Source organism: Phoca vitulina, unplaced genomic scaffold, assembly GCF_004348235.1.
Source record: "Phoca vitulina isolate PV1807 unplaced genomic scaffold, GSC_HSeal_1.0 scaffold5, whole genome shotgun sequence".
Classification (NCBI taxonomy): domain Eukaryota; kingdom Metazoa; phylum Chordata; class Mammalia; order Carnivora; family Phocidae; genus Phoca; species Phoca vitulina.
Genome location: NW_022589708.1, coordinates 9,960,019 through 9,982,018, shown reverse-complemented (window position 1 = coordinate 9,982,018; position 22,000 = coordinate 9,960,019). Strand labels below are relative to the sequence as shown.

Sequence of the window (22,000 nt, the reverse complement as noted above, 5' to 3'; positions counted from 1 at the left end):
AGCAAATCATTACTACTGCATTTCATTATCTTCTAAATCACTTCTATTTTCTTTGCTATAGATAGGAAGCCACATTTTATTAGGATGGACCATAAGAAATAGCTGATATTAAACTAATAATAGTGACAATCCATGTGGTTCAACCTAATATGCTAATATTATCAAAGAGTAATTATAGTTACCAAGATACAAAAGACTTAGCAAAAAAAGGACTTAGCTACTTCAAGAATTTGGCTTAATACTTTTATAAATAGACTAGATGGTTGGCAGGAGAGATCACTTAATGCTTGTAAATGATACCAAATTGGCCGAGATTGACAGTATCATGTAGGGCCAGACAAGAATGCAAAACAATACAATCAATTTGACAGTAATGTGCACTGGATAAAATGAATTACAATTAGGGTGCATGCAAGGTTTTGTTTGCAAAATAGAATAATTAATTTGAAAAATGCAACAGGAATAGAAACATTTACAGGGACTGGGCAACATTCAGAGGAGTTTTAAAGTCACAACCAATCATAGAGTCAGACTCTGCTGAACATGCCCAAATGGGACACCTCTGAGCCATTCATTCTGACCAACCATCTGGACCTCATCATGTAGATTTTGGCTGCTACAGTGAATGACTATTGGCACTAGATCAGTGATTCCATTCTGTGGTCTATGAACTTCAGGCATTGGGACAGAGCATTATTATTTTGAGTAATATAAGAATACTCTCCCTGTAGCCCATTCAAACTCTGCTCAGTTAAAGGTCAAGGAAGTTCAGAGAGTCTCTCCCTTCTTATTTCTACAGGAGACATATTGCTCAACTTAACACAGGGTCTGACAAACATTTCTGGCTAAAGATAACACCATCTTTGTATATTGGCCTCAACTTTGAACTTTTTCAGTTACTTCAAGACAAGAGCCCAGTATTGTACTTTGGTAGGACTAGTGTGTAGTCAATAAAAACATTAGTAGGATTCATCAACCAAGACTTAATAAAGTTAATTATCACAACATAAAAGTGGCACAATGTTGATTTGAGAACGTGAAAAGTTGAGAAATTTCTGTGGAGGTAGATGACTATGGCTCTTATCCTTTTGATTCTTGAACCAAATTGTCTCATTAAGAAACAAAATATGTAATTATTTTTTATGTCAATCATATTCCAAGATGGTATTTAATATATCCATTAAACTTTATTACATTCTAAATTCCAATAGGTCTAAGCCAATGTTTGGTTTGTTGGAGTTTCATGTAAGATTTGTTAATCAGAGTTGGTGGTTTTATGTGTTATGAAATGCAGTTAAATGGAAATAATTTTTATTGGGTTTTGTGTCTTAAATGTGGAGGTGCTAGATGGATCTCTTTTTAGTGCTAAATTTTCTGACCAAGCGTATAATTAAACTTCTGGTTTATTATCTATCCTCATGTCTCTACAAATTAATTAATGGTTTTAGAATGATTTATCAACTTCGGTTACTGAAATAAAATCCACATACTATGTTATACTGTCAAACAGTAGCATTACCCCTCAGCCCCTGTAATGTATATGTGTTTGAATTTATTAGAGCTCAGTCCTGAGCCAACGTTACCCGTAAGTTTCTTTGGAAAATAATTCGAGTCTAACTGGATGTTGTTAAATTCTCAGGCCATGGTAAGTGTGATTGTGGCAAGTGCAAATGTGAGGAAGGTTGGTTTGGGGACGCCTGCCAGTACCCAGCTCACTGTGACTTGACGAAGAAAAAGAGTAACCAGATGTGCAAGAATTCTCAAGATGTCATCTGCTCTAATGCAGGTAAGAAATCTATCCTATGAAGATTCTTAAATAATCACATCTTGGTTTTTCATGGAAATAGGTAGGCGTTGAGAAATGTGGAACCTCTGAGAGAGACTGCTTTTGAGTATATATATATTTTTGAAATGAAATGCAGATAAATCAATAGGGGGAAAATGTCATCTTGCTGAGACTGGCAAGTCTGATGCTCTCCAGCTGTTGCAAATGCCTTCTTCAAGCAGGATATTCACGGGAAGCAACACCCCAAAAACATTTGATGTAAATTGTGAGCCATGATTTTGAATGCTGGATTAAATCTTTTAAAAAGGATTTATATAAGCTGACTTAATTATTTTCTATTACAGATCAAGGGTTCTTTGAATTTATACCTTAACATCAAATAGAACCAAAGCTTTTTAGTTTGATAGAAGCTTTAGATGCCCTGGATGTGAAACTCATGGGAAAATATAGTGACATCACGATTTTATGTTTGGCGAAAATATTTTTGCATCTCAAGTCATTTAAAAATATTTTTTAGAAATTTATAGTAAAGCTGTTAAAATTAATTACCCAGAAGATATAAAACAAAGCAGCTGGTTTGGTTTCATTAATGCTTAGCTGGTATTACTGTAATTAAATACTCTTTTCATATTTGGGCACATGGAACCTCAAAAGTCCACTTTTTCTTAAGGCTGGTTGAATTTGGGAATTGTCCTGTCCAAAGCTAGAAGCTTTGATTGAGTTGTTTTGGTGGGTGTGGTCTGGGATGCAGGGGTTTTTTAAAGCTCTCCCAGTAATTCTTTTGGAAAACACGGGGTGTGAGCCCTTGTTTTGCATGCTAAAGGCAAGTATTTGACTACAAGAGTGACTATCTTCCCTCTTGAAGTTCCCATTGTAGGTAGAGTCCTTCTATGTTCAGAGCTATCATCTTTCCACAGTCTGATTGCAGTGAATTGCTCTGTGTAGATTAAGTGCAGTAAGAGTGTTTTGCTAGTAGGAATCAAGGCCATACCCAAAGCAAGGTATGAGTGGATCTCAGGCACCCTGACAAATGGTCTTAACAGTCAGGTTGCTTACTGTATTCACAGATCTTCTCCTTGCTTCACTTTAGCACCTTAGTCTTTTCTGTCTTCTCTGTAGGATTTGTTTACCTCCAGTTCCTAACACCCACCCCTACAAACACACACACACACACACACACACACACACAGCCTTACATGCTTACCGTATAGCCTCATTGTTTTGAAAATGTCAAGCTTTCCAAACTTCTTTCAGTAATAAAACCTGAATTCTGTTTTGTTTCTTTGTTCTTTATTTTTGGCTTTATTTATTTGTTGTTTATTTTTCAAATCAAATCTAGTTTTTTTTTCTTTTTAATAATACATTATAAACAAAAAGGGGTTAGTTTAGGAATCCAAATGTTTCAACATTAAGTAAAAAAACCATGCAATTCGCTACATTAACATACCTTAAAGGAGAAATTTACAGAATCGTTTCAGATGATGAAACATATTTGATAAGATATAAAACACAGTTTTAAGATATATGAGCCTCGATCTTTTTTTTTTTTAACATTGGTACAATACTTTTATGTAATCTACCATCCATATTCCAGTTTCATTCACTGACCAAACAATGTGCTTTACAGAATTTCCCTGCCTCCGTAGGATCCAGTCTAGGGCAGAGTTATATTTAGCTCTCATTTCTTGTTAGCCTCCTTTAATCTGGACCATTTCCACAGACTATGGTGTTACAGCATTGAAAATTTTGAAGAAAATTGTCTCCAACCTTTTTTTTTTAATAGAATGTTACTCGTTCTGGCTTTGTCTGATGTGTCCTCATGATTAGATTCATGTCATACATTCTTAGCTGAATCACCAGATAGATGATTTTGTGTTCTCAGGATGTGTCATCTGGAAGTCCATGATATCCATCTGCTCTCACTAGTGAGATTAATTTTGATCACATGGTCAAGGTGTTGTCTGATGTCTCAGCTCTGTAATTACTGATTTTGCCCTTGTAACAAATGAGCAGTCTGTTGGGAAGCACCTAGAAATTATAAGACATCATATCCTCGTCAAAATTACCCCTGATTTACCATCCATTGATGACTTTCACATGATCCAGTGCTTACACCAGTGACTGAAAAATGATGATTTCCAAACTCCAATATTGCCTCCCTATTTACTAGTTGGTACTCAACATTCTACCACAAGTAAGAGTCTTCTCTCATCTACCAATTATTGGATATTTCATTTACTTAGTGATTTATTGTCAGTCCAGGATCACAGTTCCTATTATTTCAATGGTTTATTATTCATTACTGAACTTAATTACTCTGGTCCCAGATGAGGCTGTTGGAGCCCCTTCAAGCTAGCTTCTCAGTCCTTGTGACATGCCTCCATTGTTTTGTTTTGTTTCAGCAATTCTTTCTTTTCTGGCATAACAAAATATTCCAGAGTCATATTGTACCTGATTTGCCACAGCTTTGGAATCAACCATTTCTCTAAAGAGCCTTGGTTCCTTTAGGTGAAGAATGATATTAGAATAAAAATTGTGAGCACTAGGGATGTTTATTTCTACTGGGATGAATTTGCCTCTTGGCCTTTTCTATAAACAGGCTAGTAAACATTCATGAGCATATATATACATGTACATGCACATACATACACAGACATATTTTAGAAATCATGAAGTCACACCAATACATCCAACTCCAATCCACCCCCACAAAGTTATCTGCTGTCTTTCCCCTTCCATATTTGCAGGTCCCATTTTTCATGGTGAGAATTCTGGCTCCCAACATCATGGATATATTTACTCATTTGCTCAGTCCTATACTACATCTAAAATTGTTTTTAGAATAGCTTCATGCCTACCAATATACAAAACAAGTCTACCAAAGCATTTTGGGATTTGTTTGCAATTGACCTCCTCCCCCACCCCCACCCCATGCCAGCCATGCTCAAGATTGGGGTACTTAGTTAATTGCTGTGTTTATAAGTTACTTGGATTTCTTTCTTTTTGTCTCCCTTTAGTGTAGTTATTGTACTCATTTGAAATACAGTTAAGGTTATTTACTTCAGATTGCTTTCAGTTTTAGGCTTTTTTTCCTCCTTTCCATTCTTATGGATTTTATTTTATTTTGCAATATGTAGAACATTAGCATGCTTCCAAAGGTCAAAACTATATAAAAAAGCATACTTAGCAAATCATCATTCTCTTCCTAAACCTTCCCTCCTGCTTTCTTCATACCTGATAGGTAACCAACTTTATGGCATTCTGCTTTATCTGTGTATATGTTTATTTTAAATAAAGGCAGATAGCTAGATGTATGTGTTAGTTTTTTGGTTTTTCACTTGTTCCCTACACAAAAGGTAGCATGCTATATATGCTCTTTTGTACTCTGCCTTTGCCACTCAGCATCTCCTGGAATTCACTCCATATCAGTGCATAGAAATCTTGCTCATTCTTTTTTCAGATGCATAGGACTCAGCTCTATACGGGTGACATAATTTATTCACTCAGTCTCCTATAGTTGGGCACTTTCTAATATTTTGAAATTACAAATATTAATGCAGAGAATGAACTGGTACATATGTATTTTCATATTTTGGGGGGTGTATCTTCAGGATAAATTACTAGACATGAAATTGCTGCACCAAAAGGTAAATTCATACTCAGTGTTACACTTAATCTTTCTCTCTTACTCTGTACTCAGTATGGAAGCCTTTCAAGTTGACTTTAGCAATCTTATTCTCACATGGCTTCTTTTAGTGTCTATTTCTACCAGCCTAGTTCTGGACCACTCCCCTGAAACTGCATTAGGCTCTGAGTTCTCTCTACTAACTGTTCCCCCTTTATATCACGATGTGGTTTCCTGGAAGCAGCTTGGGGCAGAAGGGGAAGAGGAGGAAGCTAGACTGGGACATCAGACTGCAGGTCAGGATGAGATGGAGCTGGGGACTAAAGGAGTTGCAGAAGCTGACTCTAGAGGGGTCCAGAAGGCAAGGGACAGCCTGCAGAGCAAAGTGGGGCTCCAGTGCCATTGCACAGGAGTATGGTTGGTGTTCAAGACAGGGAAGTCTTCCTAGAGAGAGAGCGCTTTACTAATCAGAATGAAAAGTCAGAGCAAAAATAATCTAGCATAAAGCATAAAGACCAGTCCTAGAGACTGAGCTCACTGGCAACTAAGAAAGAGAAGCAGTATGACATCACATGAACACAGGAGTCTGTCGCTTTTGCCTGGGCTTCCATCTGCCATATCTTGGAGCCTCAGTTGTGAATTCTACATGATGGGTGAGACAGGAAGTCTCTGAGCTGTTGTAAACGTCCCACATTAGCCAGAAATGGTTCAGATGTGTGGATGGGAGTGAGCTTTCCTGTCAGGGTATCAGTGAGAAGTTACAGAATTCAAAGGTAGAGGCTGTTCCTGTCTTTCCTGAAAACAGCTCCTCTGTTCTTTGCCCTGACGATGTTATACCTCGCTTCCGAACGGTGAGAGGCTCCTGGTATCCCAACAGATAAATTCTAAAGTCCTTAGCCAATATTCTTGATCCTCTACTCTCTGCCTTCAACTGGCCCTTTTATCCAAACCCAAGCCAGACTTTGCGTTGTTCTTTAATTCCACATCCTTATCCCTTAGCTGAGGCTCCTTCCTCAACATCGCAAGCCTTTTCTCCATCTCCACCTGTTGAAATTCTATCCATACATCAAGTGCCAACTCAAGAACTTGCTCCTTTACTGGGCCTTTCCTCCTTTACAGAGCCAGACTGAGGTTTATACTTTCTGTATGGTATTTGTCACGGATCTGTTGCAAATGCCTTTACGTCATCTGGTCTCATACATATGTGTAAAAATTATTGATCATCTAAGCTCTTTCTTCCTGGTCTGTGATTTACTTAGTTTTAATTTTCTTATTATCTCCTATAGCACCTGGTACTTTGCCAACAGTCTAGTAGGCAGCAAGAAAATTTAATGAATGGTTATGTGGATGGTTAAAAGACAGCATGAATAAATGGGAACATGAAAAAGAAGGGTGATAATTAGAGAAAAAATGAGATGAGGCAGTACCATGAATTATAGCATTCGATGTGAAATGAGCTTTTATAATTTAAAATAGTTTTCAGGAAAAAACACACATACAAGAAAAGGAAATTTAATAAATGTAAAATTCATGAGTATTCTCAAGGAGGAAAAATAATTAGCTCAAATTCTGCAAAATCACCATTTCTATGTGACTGTGAGAGAAAAAACTTTTTCAAGATAATAGCTAATTGGGAATGACCTGGGTACCAGAGTCATGCAGAGGGTATGAAGACAGGACGTCGTGGGGTCTATCAATATACAGAAAGTCTAGGGGAAATGTTTGAGAACATGACTCATATATTCAGTATCTTTATGGGAGAAGATGAAGAACCTGAAGTTTTCTGAAAACCTATGATGTAACTGAACAAACTGTTTTCAGAAGGATGGCTGGGTGATATATTTACCACTGGGCTCTCATAGCAGCTCTATGAGGTAGATACTATTTTCAGAGAAGCAATTTAAGAATTAGAGATGAACACAATGACCTCAAAAATGTATAGTACTGGTTATTGAAATCTGGATTTGGCTACAAATCCACCTTAGTCCTAAATCCATGCCCTTTCTGGCCCATCACATACAGACTTGCCAATATCCAGTAGCTCAGTTCAAACATCAATATCCTCTTCAGTTCCTCCCGATCCTTCACCACTCATACGCAGTCTCTGAGTCGTCTGTCCTTTCTCCTGTAAACACCCCTGAGCATCTTCACTTCTTTCCAACTCATTGCCATCACCCTGGTCAGCCTCTATCCCTTCTTCCCTGTAGACAAATGTGATAAGCTATTCTCATATCCACTGCGCTTCATTTCACTTCATTCTGCATATGACAACTAGCGTAATCTGGTAAAAATGCATACGTGATCACATGACTCCCTGGCTGAAAGTATTTCTATGGCTTCTCATTATTCTTGGATTAAAGTTGGAAATCTTTAACATGAACTGTAAGACTTCCGTAAACTGCACCTCCACATGCCTTATTCATTTCATGCCACTTCCCACATCATTTCCTATATTCTAGCCATCTTGGACTTTTTCTTCTTATTTCCACTTTTACCACAGAGCCTTTGCTGTTGTCTCTTACGGGAAGTGGGCCTCCCCACCATCTCACTGCTCTTACCTATTATTTTTACTTTGCTCTCAGTACCTCGTTTAGGATCTACTTCCCCAAGGACTCTGTGTCTGACTACCAGGTCTCAGTTAAATCCCCTGCTAAGCTCTTCTGCAACACTTTGCACTTCTCCATTTATTTTATCACTTTGGTTTTCTCATATCAAACTCTGAGAGGAGGATTATGGCTGACTTGATCTCCCATTATGTTTCCACAGTCTAGGATGTGATCTGGTGAGTGGTAAAGTCTCAGTTCATATTTGTTGGTTGCTATGATGATCGATTAAAAATGGAAAAATAAGTATTGAGAAGAGGGTTCCTTAAATGGACATTCTACTTCTCAATATCATTTGAGTGCTGTTTTACTGTCAGTGAGATCACTCTCAGGAGTTGTGGTCAAATCCTCAAAGTTCGCAGAGTCTATGGCATATGGTATACCAGATGACTCCAGTGCCTCTGTGTCACTCACTGTGAGCCTCCTTGAGGTTTTGGTGAGGTCCCGGGACACTACACCTGAGAAAACCTGCTCTGGTCCCATTGTCATAAGGATGTGTGGATCAGTTTAACACTGTAGAGGTGAAATTATTAGGAGATTCTAAGTTTTTCATTTATGCATTTGATAATGAATTCCACAAATATTTATTATATAAATAGTATGCTCAAATATTGTGCAAAGCATTGAATAAATACTGGTGAGGAAGATAAGCAAGGCTACTTCCCTTACAAAGCTTAGAATTTTCTGCTTTAGTTCACTTCAGACCCAGGTGTAATTGCAAGATAGTCATTCGTGCATTGATTGGATGGCCATGTATAAAGTAGCTCTGCACTTGGGGAGGTCAAATTTCCATTCATGAAACTATTAGAGGTCAATCATAATAGCTATGTGCCATAAAATATAATTGCTGTACTATAATCATCAAGTAAGAATGTTGTTATCTATCTCATCCTACCCACAGAATTACATAATTGGAATATTAAATTGATTTGAGTTTTTTCTGTCTCTGAAAGAGTTTAAAAATCACCGATGATCATTTATATGCACTTAAGAAATACTTTTTGCTTTGTTTAAATGGTTTAGGTACATGTCACTGTGGCAGGTGTAAGTGTGATAATCCAGATGGAAACGGCCTCGTTTATGGTAAATTTTGTGAGTGTGACGATAGAGAATGCATAGACGATGAAACAGAAGAAATATGTGGAGGTAGGTATACTAACTTCGTAGAAATTAGTAAAAGTCCTTGATTTTTCACCTGTTTTATTGTACTTTTGTCACTCTATACATTCCTGCACTGTTTACTCATTTAATCTGAATTTATGTTTATTTGGAGAACACCTCATATAAGGCATTTAGGGTAGACTAGTACTTTTTAAATGCAAAATCAGACTGTTCCCAGGGGAGAGCCCGATCATTATAGCAACCGACCAACTGTGTGGTTCCAGAGTGATCCTACCGGTACTTCATCTTCCCTGCTTCGTGCAGCACTTTTATGTTGTCTCTTTTCTCCCAGTCTCTCAATTGCATGTGTTAATTTCATTCTATTTTCCCTTTCTAAATCATAAGCCTTTAAATAGTTTCATGTCCCATTGGAGACACTGGAGGCTGAAAGGATCACTAGCCTAGAATCTGTCCCTTGCCACCCCATACTTAGATTAACATTTTTCGTGATCTTTTTTGTCTTTCTAGGGTATTTCTAACACCATTACTCAACCCATTTTTCTATTGAAGCATTTATTGCATGTGCCACACTTCCTAGCACCAAGGACTGTAATAAGTTCTTCACATTCGTTGGGTAGTACACCCAGGGTCATTCCAGCAATAGTATTGGAATTTAGACTCTTGTCTGTCGGACACCAAAGACTGAGCCCTTGACCCTGCCCACGGAGAGCTGTATCAGTGCCCTGGGGTTTGGAGCTCCATGAGAAGAGCCCCTCCTCATCACCCAAAGTATCCTTCTCTTCTGCTTACCTACCTGCAAGCGTGTTCCCAGAGTTTATATTTGCACCCATGGCTAGCACAGGAGAGGAAAGGAGAGAGCAGCGAGAATCTCTTCAGTTTACATAAATGTAAACGCTTCAGCCTGGTTACTGCTGGCCTCATGTCTCCATTAATAAGCAATTGTTTATTTCATTTATCTCCGACAAGATTCCAATGCATGGAATCCTATTCTGCATGCAGAATGGATGATTTCAGAAGAGAATTTTCCCTGGAGGGATCAGGGACAAATGGGGCAGGAGGAGCCAGAGAGCCATAGAGAAAGTGTCACTAACTTAGGAGGACAAGCTCTCCCTCTGTTTACAAAAACAAATTGTAGCTTCAATTTTTGCGGTCATCCAGATACTCTTATTTTAGGTCTGCTTGGTTCCCTCTGGTTTCCTTGCTGTACAACCCACCGAGATAAAACAGACAAATACAATAAGTTACATTTTTCAAGGCAATGACCTAAGCTAGATGCTGCTCAGACAATTCTGTTAATGGACTCAATCCAAAATAGTTAGAAGAGTTAGGTAAATCCACCTACAAATATTATGTATCTATCCTCCTGATGTTTCATTTTCAATTATGATGGACCAAAAAAGAGGTAGGGAACACACTTGGAGACAGTGTGTTCTGATGCACACCACCAAAGCGAAGTCTATTTGCATGTGTAAATGTAAACATTTAACTTGAAGCAACACAACAGGAAATGTTTGACTCCCAACCTTGCCACTAACCATTTCCATTTGTTTGAGGCTTAAGCAATTTCATGGTGCAAAGTCTCTGACCACACACTTCAGCACTCCTCTGAGGGTGACTTTGGCTGGGATTGTAGATCTTGCTACATGTCATTCGCATGAAACCAGTCTGTTGAGAGGTGACTGTACGGCCCATCAGTGGAACAATTTAAAAGGAGATTTTCTCGCTCCATCGGTTTATACAAAGCAAAGAGTGGATATTTATTGTGTGCAATGTGTATTGTCCCAAGCTTGTATTTTATCTCAATTATCCACATGTGGCTTGTTAACAATATTTTCATTTGGGTTGTGAGGATATCTGCTTAATTTTTCCTATCTACATACAAATGTAGTTTGACATGATTCTTCTTTCCTTATTCACCTGTATCTCAGTGATGTTTTAGAAAACCCTAATTCAATTTTGAGTTTTATAAATATACAAAGAACTTGGGTATGAAGAATGTAGATTTGGGATTATTTGTTAATGTCATGGTAATGCTTACGTACGCAGCACCTTACATAAATTTCCTAAAATTTCAGAGGAAATAAATTCTGGTTTAAAAAGTTAATCAAGTCTTAAAAAATTACAAAAAAAATTGACTTTTAGAAAAGGTTTTAGTACACAGTTGTCTAGCTGTTTTCCAGTGTAAGTTCCTGAGGAGACAGCCCCAGGATGTATTTTGTGTGGGTACAGGAGAGATGTTTTTGAGTTCATAAATAAAACGTATAGCCTTTATATTTTATCACTGGTGAAATCATTAGATAGCCCTTACATTTGCCTATGTGAACAAATTAAAATGAAAACTTTGTTGTAGAAATGATCATTGACTGTTAGGTTAATAAGAGGTTTTCCATGGAAATCCAAATTACAGCTCATTTAGAGAGAAAACGTGGCAAGTGACTTGAGGCACATAGAATTGCCACCTTCTGGGAGCCAGAAGGATTGCTCAGTAGGGGTGCAGGAAGCCAGGATGTTACAGCTCATGAGGGGTTGCTGGGAAGTAGGTACAAATGAGCAGGGTAAGGTTTCATAAGAGGCAGGAGCCAGAGGGGTGTGGTGGCTTCGGAACACAAAATGATGGGGCGCCCCTCCCTATCATTTCTGTCCCCTTGACAAATAGGAGGGGGATTTGATCGGGAGGCCAAGGGTCCATGATAGTTTATTGGCCCAAAGGAGGACTAAACACTGATTTAACGGAAAACCTCTTTTCCTCGTGGTAGAACACAGCAGCCTGTGGGACACATTTGAATGGAAAGATGAAATATTTCCCCTGGTTTCAGAAATAGTTCAGTCATTAATACTGTGCATCCAAGTAAATATGTACCCCTGGCTTCTCAGTGGTTGATTTCAAATGAAATACTTGGATGACTAATTCCAGAAATACCCTCCGAAGGAATGCTTACATACATTTGACTTGGATGCCGTACCTTTGAGATCGGAAGGCTTTCACAGTCTTTCATGTCATTTCTTTAAATTTCTTTCATTTTAATCAGCTACCTGGCTAGGACAAGTTAGAAGACACTTTGGCTTGCTTTGCGTGTATAATTACATAGGTATATGCAAATCTGTAACTTGATTATTTTAAACAGGGACTGTCGAGCAGGTATATTTTATTTCAAAAGGCAAAAATGATCATGAAGAGGTAGAAAGTTAATTTTGCTTTTAAAAGTTGCTTTTTTTTCCCCCTCACTCTATAAAATTCATTTTGGGTAAAGGCCATGGAAAGTGTTACTGTGGAAACTGTTATTGCGGGTCTGGTTGGCATGGAGATAAATGTGAATTCCAGTGTGATATCACCCCCTGGGAGAGCAAGCGAAGATGCACATCTCCAGATGGCAAAATCTGCAGTAACAGAGGTGTGTCATTCATTCACGTTACTACGGAGTTGGGGCGGGGGGGAGGAACAAAGCTCTTAATTGTTAACACTTCTTTTCTCTGGATTTCCTTCAGTATGGGAGGAAGTTGTCTTTTATGGTGTTTGACTTCGATGTAAGTCCATACTATACCAACAGTCTTCTCTCTCATTTTTGATTGAGTAAAAAAGCAGAAGGATAAGAAAGTTGCTATAGTTCTTTAAGCTTCACTGAACCCGTTGTTAACGTAGGGACTGTCATTTCTTTGGCGGCCATCCAGAAATAGCACAGGACAGCTAAAAGGCAATTCTTGTAGATACTTCTGCTAAATGTCTCTTCACTAACAGAACCATCTCCAGCATGAGCATCGAATTATCTAGAGAGCATTCAAGAAACTCTCTTGTCTTCATTATGAGTAAATCGAAGGCTTGGTTGTCATTCAGAATTGATCTGGAGTGCCTTCACTTTTATCTGCAGTAATAAAAATGATATTGAAGAGATACAGAAACTACGTGTCAGGTAGCCATAGAAAATTGATGCTGACCTCCGATGTGAACTTTAAGACTATATTAGTATTGCTAAAATGTAATTTAACGTGAATTAACTGTTGATATCAAATCAAATCAGTTTTCAACACTTTTTAAAAACCCTTGAAAATACTTGTCATTTTTTCCCTTATTAGCTGTACTGTAAGTAAAAGAGGACCATACAAGACTGTTCCTTGCCGACCTGATGATATAAATAAGTGACCATTTTTCCTTCTATGAAATTATAAAAATCTAGAAAGTTGGAAAACTCTTTTTTTCATGTCTATAAATGAATGGTACTTCTTAATAGATCCTGCTTCCACGGAAAACCTTAACACACAACTGATTCTATCTTTTGAAAAATTGGCAGAAAACATTGACATGGAAGAGGAAAATGGGCCACATTTCTGTATGCAGGGAAAGGAAAGCAAAAGGCCTGAACTTGGAGCAAAAATCATAAAGAAAAGTCCTCTAATTTATGCAGAATCGGTCTGACTATAGATCATAATACTCATTCATGTTATGTTTTCCTTTACCATATAAGGATGTGTTGCTGCCTGAGTCCTTTTTTAATGATACAGTAGGGTCAGTGGTCACCATCATGCCGTCAGGGTATGGCAGCGTGTGCTGTGTTCCCGTGGGAAGTAAGCAGCTAGGTGTTGCCAGGAGTGAGGAGCGAAGTGGAAATGGTTGGGCTGCGGAGCAGGGCCGGGTTCTGCAGCAGGTGGGCTCTGAGAGACAGAGGTCCTTCAGAAACACACATGACTCGCCCCCTCTCTGCAGTCTCACCTCCTGCCTCCCCTTTCCCGTGAGGGGTCCGATTTGGAGATCCGCCAAGGGCAGAAAGGAAAGCACCATGCCTGAACGAGGCTGGTTAGCAGTGAGACTCAGGGGTTCCTGAAGGCGAGTCTGAGTCGGGGAAGCACGGCCATGAGTCCTTTTATTCCCCCCGGAAGGTACCGGCCATGTTTCCTCTAGCGCTCCTCCCCATCATTGCTTCTGGGCCAGGAGAGAGATACCAATCCCTGCACGGACCTACCTCATCTTCCTTGTTAGCCCATCTCCAAGGCCAAAAAAGCCTCTGTGGTAGACACAGCTCATCGGGGACAGAAGCATGTCCTGCATTGCCCAAATGGCTCATTCAGTTTCACGCTGAACCCACTTTAGCACAGACCCATCCCCACCCCCTGCCCCTACAACAATTATACTATTAGGAGAGCCACGTGTATTTGTTTTTTAAAATACAGATATGGATATTTTAAAATACATTTTAAACATTCAGATGTAACCACCTTTTACATTTCGGTGCATGACCCCACAGTCTTTCGTTAGCTTTCTTTTTGTCAAATAGACGGCAAGTTTCTTGAGGGCAAGGATTCTGTCTCATGTTCTTGTTTCGATATTATTTTAGAGAGAAACCAGAATCGTGCTGACGACACGTCCCACAGCCTCACACAATTATAGACACAGATACTAACTTTTGTTTATTAAAGAATCTCTACTGTCCACTTTAGATGGTGTTTTTCCTTGGTAGAATTTTTTTTCTCCAATATATGTATTTTCCAAATACACAATAAGCAAAAGATTTTAAAAAGCAATGTGTCAGATGCTTTCTTCCATGATTTTTCTTCACTAAAACCATATACAATTTTTTTTTTCTCACTTAGGTACTTGTGTGTGTGGTGAGTGTTCTTGCCACGATGTTGACCCAACCGGAGACTGGGGAGATATTCACGGGGACACCTGTGAGTGTGATGAGAGGGACTGTAGGGCTGTCTATGACAGATACTCCGATGACTTCTGTTCAGGTACATTGCTTTCCTCATTCCTGTTTTTAAGTTAAAAAATAAAAAATAAAATAAAAAATATATATATTCGTTTCTTATTTTCAAGCTTCTTTCTGATTCTCACAGAAACTGTAAAAGATCCAAATCTGTGGGGCCCCTGGGTGGCTCAGTCGGTTAAGCATCCATGTCTTGGTTTCAGCTCAGGTCATGATCTCAGGGTCATGAGATCGAGCCCCGTGTCAGGCTCTGTGGTGGGTGTGGAGCTTACTTAGCTTACTTGTGATTCCCTTTTTCCCTCTCCCTCAGCGCCCCCCCCCCCCCCCCGCTCACACACTCTCTCAAAATAAATGCATGAATGATGAACAAATGAATGAATGAACTGAATCTGTGCATTGGAAAGCATTTGATAGTCACAGCGCTCCTGTGAATACCTTGGAAAACCTTCAGAGAATTTACATGTTGGCAAAGACCAGAGATGAAAGGGCCTCACTTTCTTAAAACTAGTCTAACTCCTCACCAAGGAGAACTACCTCCTCCAGATATCTGTTGCTCAGCTCTGAACATACAGAACCAGCAGACCAATGATGGCGTCCAGGATGGGGACCATGAGCACAGCTATGCTCATGTATTACACAGCTTCACATAACACAGTTCTCCTGGATATTTTCATGCCTTAATTCCTTGGCATAATTTATATCCTAAGATTATTCTGCAGACTAGTGTAGGATTCGATATCAGTAAGTGGATCCCAAAATTTTGTTCCATAAACATTTATAGAGCAGATACCGTTTACCAGGGTCTGGACAGCATCCTGGCTTTCGGTTCCAGCAGTGAAGGGGACAAACATGATCAATCTTCGGCTTTAGGGAGCTTGCAGTTTTAAGTGCAAAGGAAAAACACCCCCTGCCAGAACCTCTCAGGGTGGAAAGGGAAAAAGAAGGTGGTCAGATTTATCTGAAAAAGTGTCATTGAGCAAAAGCTGGAGTTAGGATTTTCAGTCCGGTTATATTTGACCACCCAGGAGACAGAGACATCTGCATATACATCTTTTTAAGCTGGACGCTTGGTGGGTGAGTAAGTAGATAGGAAACTCCGCTGTCCCTGAAGGTTTGCCAGCAAAGGGAGATAAAGAGCTGCCCTGTTTAATCACGATTATGCAGCTGTGGAAGCTTCTCTGGCCCCACGGAGAGGAGCCGGCTGCTAAAACTTCCCACTGCAGAAGAGCTTCCCTCTCCTGACCATCCCTCATGCTCGGGAGAACTTCCTGAACATTCCGTGAACACCCTTCTCTTGAGGGGATGCCCTTTCCAGACTTTTCTGTTATTCATTATATATGAGGGTTATTATCGCCATATTGACACAATGGAAATGAGACAGCCGCTAACTCGGGTGGCTCTCTGTGCCAGACACCGTGCTAAGCACTTTCCAGATTGTGGCATTTATTTTTTTGTAAAAGTCTACGAGGTGGGGAATCTGTTTCTTCTCATTTTACAAACGGGGGTAGTGAGGCCCAGGAAAGTTCCATAAACTGCTCAAGGCCTCACAGGATCACAGGAGCACAATGTTAACGAGGTCTATGAATCCGAAGAAATATAAAGGTTCTTTCTTTACTGAAAAAATGTTTGTGTACTAGGACAAACCTTTATCAGGAGCCAACTATGCTAGAGGCACTACATAAGATATTAGGGTCTACGTAAGATATTAGGGTCTAAAAATACAAAAATTCATAGATTCTACCCTCAATAAATGTTGAGCAAAACAAGCAAAACAAACAAAACAAAACAAAACAAAAACCCAAGACCAAAACAAAACAACAATGACAAAACTGTCACATAAACATGAAATTTTATTAAACTGTGGTATGGGAGACTTGCAGAATCATGGATTTGTTGCTCCTCCGGCCATTGATGCTGGGGACGTGGCAACGAACACAACAGATCACATCCCTCCTCGGATGGAATTTACATGCCATTGGGACTCAGAGCAGCAAACAAACTGAACAAGTAAACCGTGTAGAGAATGTCGGGCGTGGGCTTCTTACCTAAAAGGTAGGCCCGCAGGTAAAAAGAGGTAAGAGGCACGTCCTAGGCAAAGAGAATAGAAGTGTGTGATCTGTGCAGGGGACTAGAATCAGTTTAGTTATCACCAGAGTGCACGAGTGACAAAAGGTAAAGCTGGCGAGAAACAGAACTAGAGGTCTTTTTGCCTTGCTGCAGAACCAGACTCTATTCCAAAGGTAATGGGGAGCTAGTGATGGTTTTAGGCAGCGAAGTGCTACACTCACAGGTTTCCAGTCTGGTTGTCTGGGTGCCATTTACCGAAACAGGGAATATAGAAGGAAGTTGGCAAATTCATTTCTAGATATTGAGCCTAAAGGACCAATGGCAATCCAAAGTTGTTTTTTTTTTTTTTTTTTTTCAGCCTGTTGAATATGTGAGTCTGAAGGGTCAGGGCTGAACATGAGAAGTTAGAGCCTGAGAATAGGTAATTAAAACTATACCAGGGTTCAGGAAATGTCATTTAAGAATTCCATTTTAAGATTGTGAGATAAAACATGAATTCATACAATTTTAAATGGGAAAATGAGGGAGATAATCAGGCTATATAAAAAAAATTATAAGTTTGTGACTTTCTGATACACTGTTTTTGGTTTTGGTTTTTGTTTGTTTGTTTTACATAGGGTATATTCTTCCTTGATAAACCTGTGATCTTGATTTTGGAGTGGGGTTGAAACATTCAGAATAGCTACATAATAGTGACCACTCAGGGTCGCATATGCTGTTCTGTCTCACAGTGAGGGAGAGGGCTCATGGGGTGAAGACGGGCAATGAACTTCAGTTAACACTTCAATCCTTTTATTATAAGCTCACAATTCCTACTGCGTGTCATTTGGACTCAGAGTTACCGCTCTAGGTTGGGCAGGTAAAGGTCCACAGGAGGCCTCCTTGGAAGCTGAAATTCTCCACTTCATCTCTTCCTTCTCTTCTTCCTTCTGCCCCTAGTTTCCTCTTTCTCACATTTTCCATTCCTCCCTATTCTAGGAGATTTCAGGGAAAGTGAAGCTGTTGGGTGGTTATGGCTGTGGTAGGTCAGGTTTATTGTGGGAAGAATTTAGAGAAGAACGCTTAACCCTTTACTTGTGGTCTCCGCACTGTGGGGGCGGACCCCTGGCAGTGGGAAGAAGGGATGGAGCAAGAGGCTGTGGTTCAGACAACAAGACAAGACCCCACTCTTTTAGCCCATTTCACACCCCTCGTTCCATTTTATGTTCACCCTCACTCAGAGGGGGAGACATTATTATCTGCATTTTAACAGGAGAGGAAACACAGGTTCAGAAAAATGAAGTAACTTGACAGAGTTCACACAGCCATTAAGTGTCACCTGGAAACAGATACAGAACCTAAGTACTTATGTGATTTGATCTCCAAGTGATGCAAACAAACTTCTTCAATTTTACTTTATTTTGGTAAGGAAGAACTGTCCTCCGGATGCTCACAATTCTTATAAAACAAAGCTTCTCTGAATGTCGTTATGATCTGGGGCAGGCCACCCATCTCTGGGATTTCTTCATTCTCAGGAAACCTGTCGAATTCTAGACATTCTGTTAAGTGATTTATTAGTCTTCACAATTGTCTTACTTGTCTGTCGGAGTTGCACCACGGGAAGGATGCCACGCAGCTGACTGCTGAGGATGTTAGTGCCTCTGTGTTAGGAGACGGGAGTGACCCAACTATGTCAATGTTCTCTAGTGGTTTATGCAAGGCTGGGATGTTAAGAAGGCTCAGAGGAAGTGCAGCTTTATATTTCGCTCCCATTCTTGCCATCCTCAGGGTTTTTCTTATTTGAGTCCCAGGGAAATATCCCGGTGAGTTGGTTGAAGTTGCTCTTTTAAATGACATTCTCATTGTTTTCATTCATTCCCACTGAGTCCATTCATCTATTCAATAATGCGCTAAAATATAAATATTTGTGCCTATTACATTATGGATACAAAAGACACAAGTATTTTAAAACCTGCTCCCTGCTCCCAAATAAATCAATTTTATTTATTTCTTCTTTCATTCCTATTTGTTGTTCATCATCCACTTTGTGTGTGTGTGTGTGTGTGTGTGTGACAACTCATCCATACACATATATAATTCATGTGCACACCCAGATACACGTACATACACAACACCTCAGAGACATTGCTATTAACAAAATTTGAGCGTAACTACAATGACCAGGGCATGACCAACCCTCCCGAAGTGTACCAGCGGCTCTGTTTGTTACTGCTGTTCTATGAGCTGCTCCACTGAGTTTACTTCCTGGTCCTGAAATAACTTTTATTCCTGATGGCTATTTATACTCTGGTCTATTTCCCCAAAACCCGTAACTGCTAAAATATGCCACAGTGTGACCTTAAACTTTATTTTTCAACTTGGTCTGCCTATCAAAATGGTGAAAATAGAAAGTTAGTCCTGGCTTAGCGTTCCACTAATTTGGAAAATGGAATCATTTGATAGGACCATATTGTGTGGGGGAATTTATCATGGCGGGTTACCAAAGCATTATGGAAAGAAACTGAAGGACATGATTAAGTACATTCAGTTTGCATTGTCTTGAAAGAAAAATCAAATAAATATATCAAATGGGTTTGTTTTTTTTTAAATAACAAGTATTAATTAGATCTAATTTGTTCCCCCAAACTTTTCCTATTAATGGTCCTCATCTTACTTCATAAGAAGCTAATTGTAAAAGTCAGATTCCAGTTCAAGAGAAGTTTTGATCAGTTTAAAAGAAAGAGTATCTTCTACAGCAGAAGAATGTTTGTCTGGAATGGAGCAACTACATTTGTCCTGGATTGATATTTCTGAGATGACTTCGCTCCAAAGAGCACAATGATTACAAAGAAAAAATAAGTTTTGGTATCATCACCCTCTCCTGTAATGGCCTGAGAGCCTTTAAAGCTCCTGCATGCCCAGCATGGCCATGGCCATGGTGCCACTGGGTGTCTAGCCATGTTGCCAACTGCCTGCCCATGTGGTACAGATTGGGCTGCGATCCCACTATGTGGGCCCCATGTTGTTCTTCCATTGCTGTGTGTGTGTGTGTGTGTGTGTGTGTGTTTAATGCAGGTCATAGGTCTTCTGAAAGCTATTCTCTAATGTGCATTCTTCACATGTTTCCTATCAGGGAGAAACAACAACATTCTGTATTTGTTGATCCTCTGCCTACAGAGTTTAAAGGAATACTTGTTAGAAGCAATGAAATTAACACCTGGAGGCCATATCTATCTATCTATCTATCTATCTATCTATCTATCTGACAAACTAGCATGGAAGTATGAAATTTCAGTGTGGTAAAATTCACTTCTTCTAATTCTGTCATTTTAAAGATAAAATGAGATGAGGGCCAGAAAGGTGGACCTGTGATGTATTTAGACTAAGGACACAGATCTCCTAATTTCTTCTTTTATGCATCTTTCACTGTTTGTTTGGAAAAGACTTGCTATAGTATATTATGGCAGTTGAAAAGATTTTCATGCTAAACGGATCTTACCATTTCTAAACTCTTTTTTATATATCAACACCAAGCATTTTCATCTTCTTCATTTTATCCCTATAAAATGATCCCTTTTCTCCCTCTTTGGCATAACTTTTATACTGAAATTGAGAAACTAGTAACTCCAGGAGAGAAATTGCAATTTCATTTTATGATTTCCTGTCTTCCCTGAAAGGCTCAATGCCAGCTTCACAATCTGATATCAATACCATGCATTTTAAGTGATTTCCTAACTCCACTGATGAAATATCATAAAGGATTTTATAGAAAAGGTACAGTTTCATTTAAAGTGAGATCTGTAATGTTCTGAAATATACTTGAACATGTGACTTAGAGTTATTGAAAGATGGAGGCTATAATCTTCGTTACCATGAAAGTAAAAGTAAAATTTAAAGTTAAAAGTTATGTTTATGTTTTAACCTAATCCTATTAGACTAGAATTATTTAAACTTTCTTTATTACTTTCACATTTGCTTCTCTGTGATTCTCACTGGGACATTTGATTTAGATATTTCTACTTTCCCAAAACAATAAAACCCTTAAGAAACAGTATATATCCCTGCTATCACCATTTAAAGTGGTTGCCATGCATTCACTGACTCTCAGCAATTTCATTCATTATAGATGGTTGACTTAGGTCATTCATATTTTAATAACCCTTCTTTCCTCAGACCAAACTTGTTCAATGGATGTTGACTTCAGGGGGCAGAGTGTAGAAGAGACTCCTAAGCAGGTGATTTGAGGAGGATCGGTGGCCATCCTGACCTAAATAATATTCTCCCACTGTGACACTTTCCTATTTAGAGGCAAAACCTTTCATTCTGCAGCCAATCACAGCAGTGACACGGTCTCATTAATTTATTCCAGTGCCTAAGCAATGGACTACAGTGGGGTTATCGAGGGGACTTTGATGGGGTGAAGGCTGAGGCTGAGGCAGAAGGCACGGGAGGTTAGGGCTCATCACACATGTGGCAAAAGTGAGGGACACACTGTATGTGTTCTTCCCAGCCGTGCTGGGAGCTGGCAATGCCTAGAGGTGACGCACAAACTCATAGGACTGATTCTTGAGAATGTTCATGATGCTGCACTAAACACACAGGAAATAGAGGGGTAGGACCGCATAGGCTGCTTTTCCCCCTAGTGACTGTATCAGAGCACAGAAATAGTGAAGAGATAGAAAAAAGGCATAACTTTAGGGAGGAAAGCATAGAGATTAAAAACCGAGTGAGGAAACCAGTACGATAGAAAACAGAGCGTGAATCTGGAGCGTAATGGCGAGAGACTTTCAGAGATTTCTTCTAGCTCTAGAGCAGCTACATTTTTTTTCCCCAAAATGTGTCAAGGCATCCACAATTCCTCTGACTTCTTTTGTTATTAGTGGGACCAGATCTTAACTCTAAAAATCGTCTTCATAACTTCTGACAGTCTTCATGAATTCGTTTCACTCCACCACGAGTTTTGTTTGAAATGTTGACGTGGGAATGAACCTGAGATAGAAACTAATGGCTGCGCTGAAGCCTATATTCCAACCACAGAAGTTGAGAACGTTCCGCCTTCAGTCACTGCTCTCCCTGTGCAGGGAGAATGAAGCTCCTGCTTCATTCCATGCCTGGGGAC

General features: G+C 39.4%; 1 protein-coding gene across 1 annotated transcript in view; it reads left to right on the top strand.

Moving 5' to 3' along the window:
• ITGBL1 (integrin subunit beta like 1) overlaps positions 1–22,000 on the top strand; it is a 200,409-nt gene that overhangs the window by 81,808 nt on the left and 96,601 nt on the right. The window contains exons 3-6 of the mRNA XM_032402668.1: positions 1,640–1,786; positions 9,038–9,160; positions 12,388–12,528; positions 14,720–14,860. Coding sequence (XP_032258559.1) covers positions 1,640–1,786; positions 9,038–9,160; positions 12,388–12,528; positions 14,720–14,860 — 552 coding nt within the window. The remainder of the gene's footprint in view (positions 1–1,639; positions 1,787–9,037; positions 9,161–12,387; positions 12,529–14,719; positions 14,861–22,000) is intronic.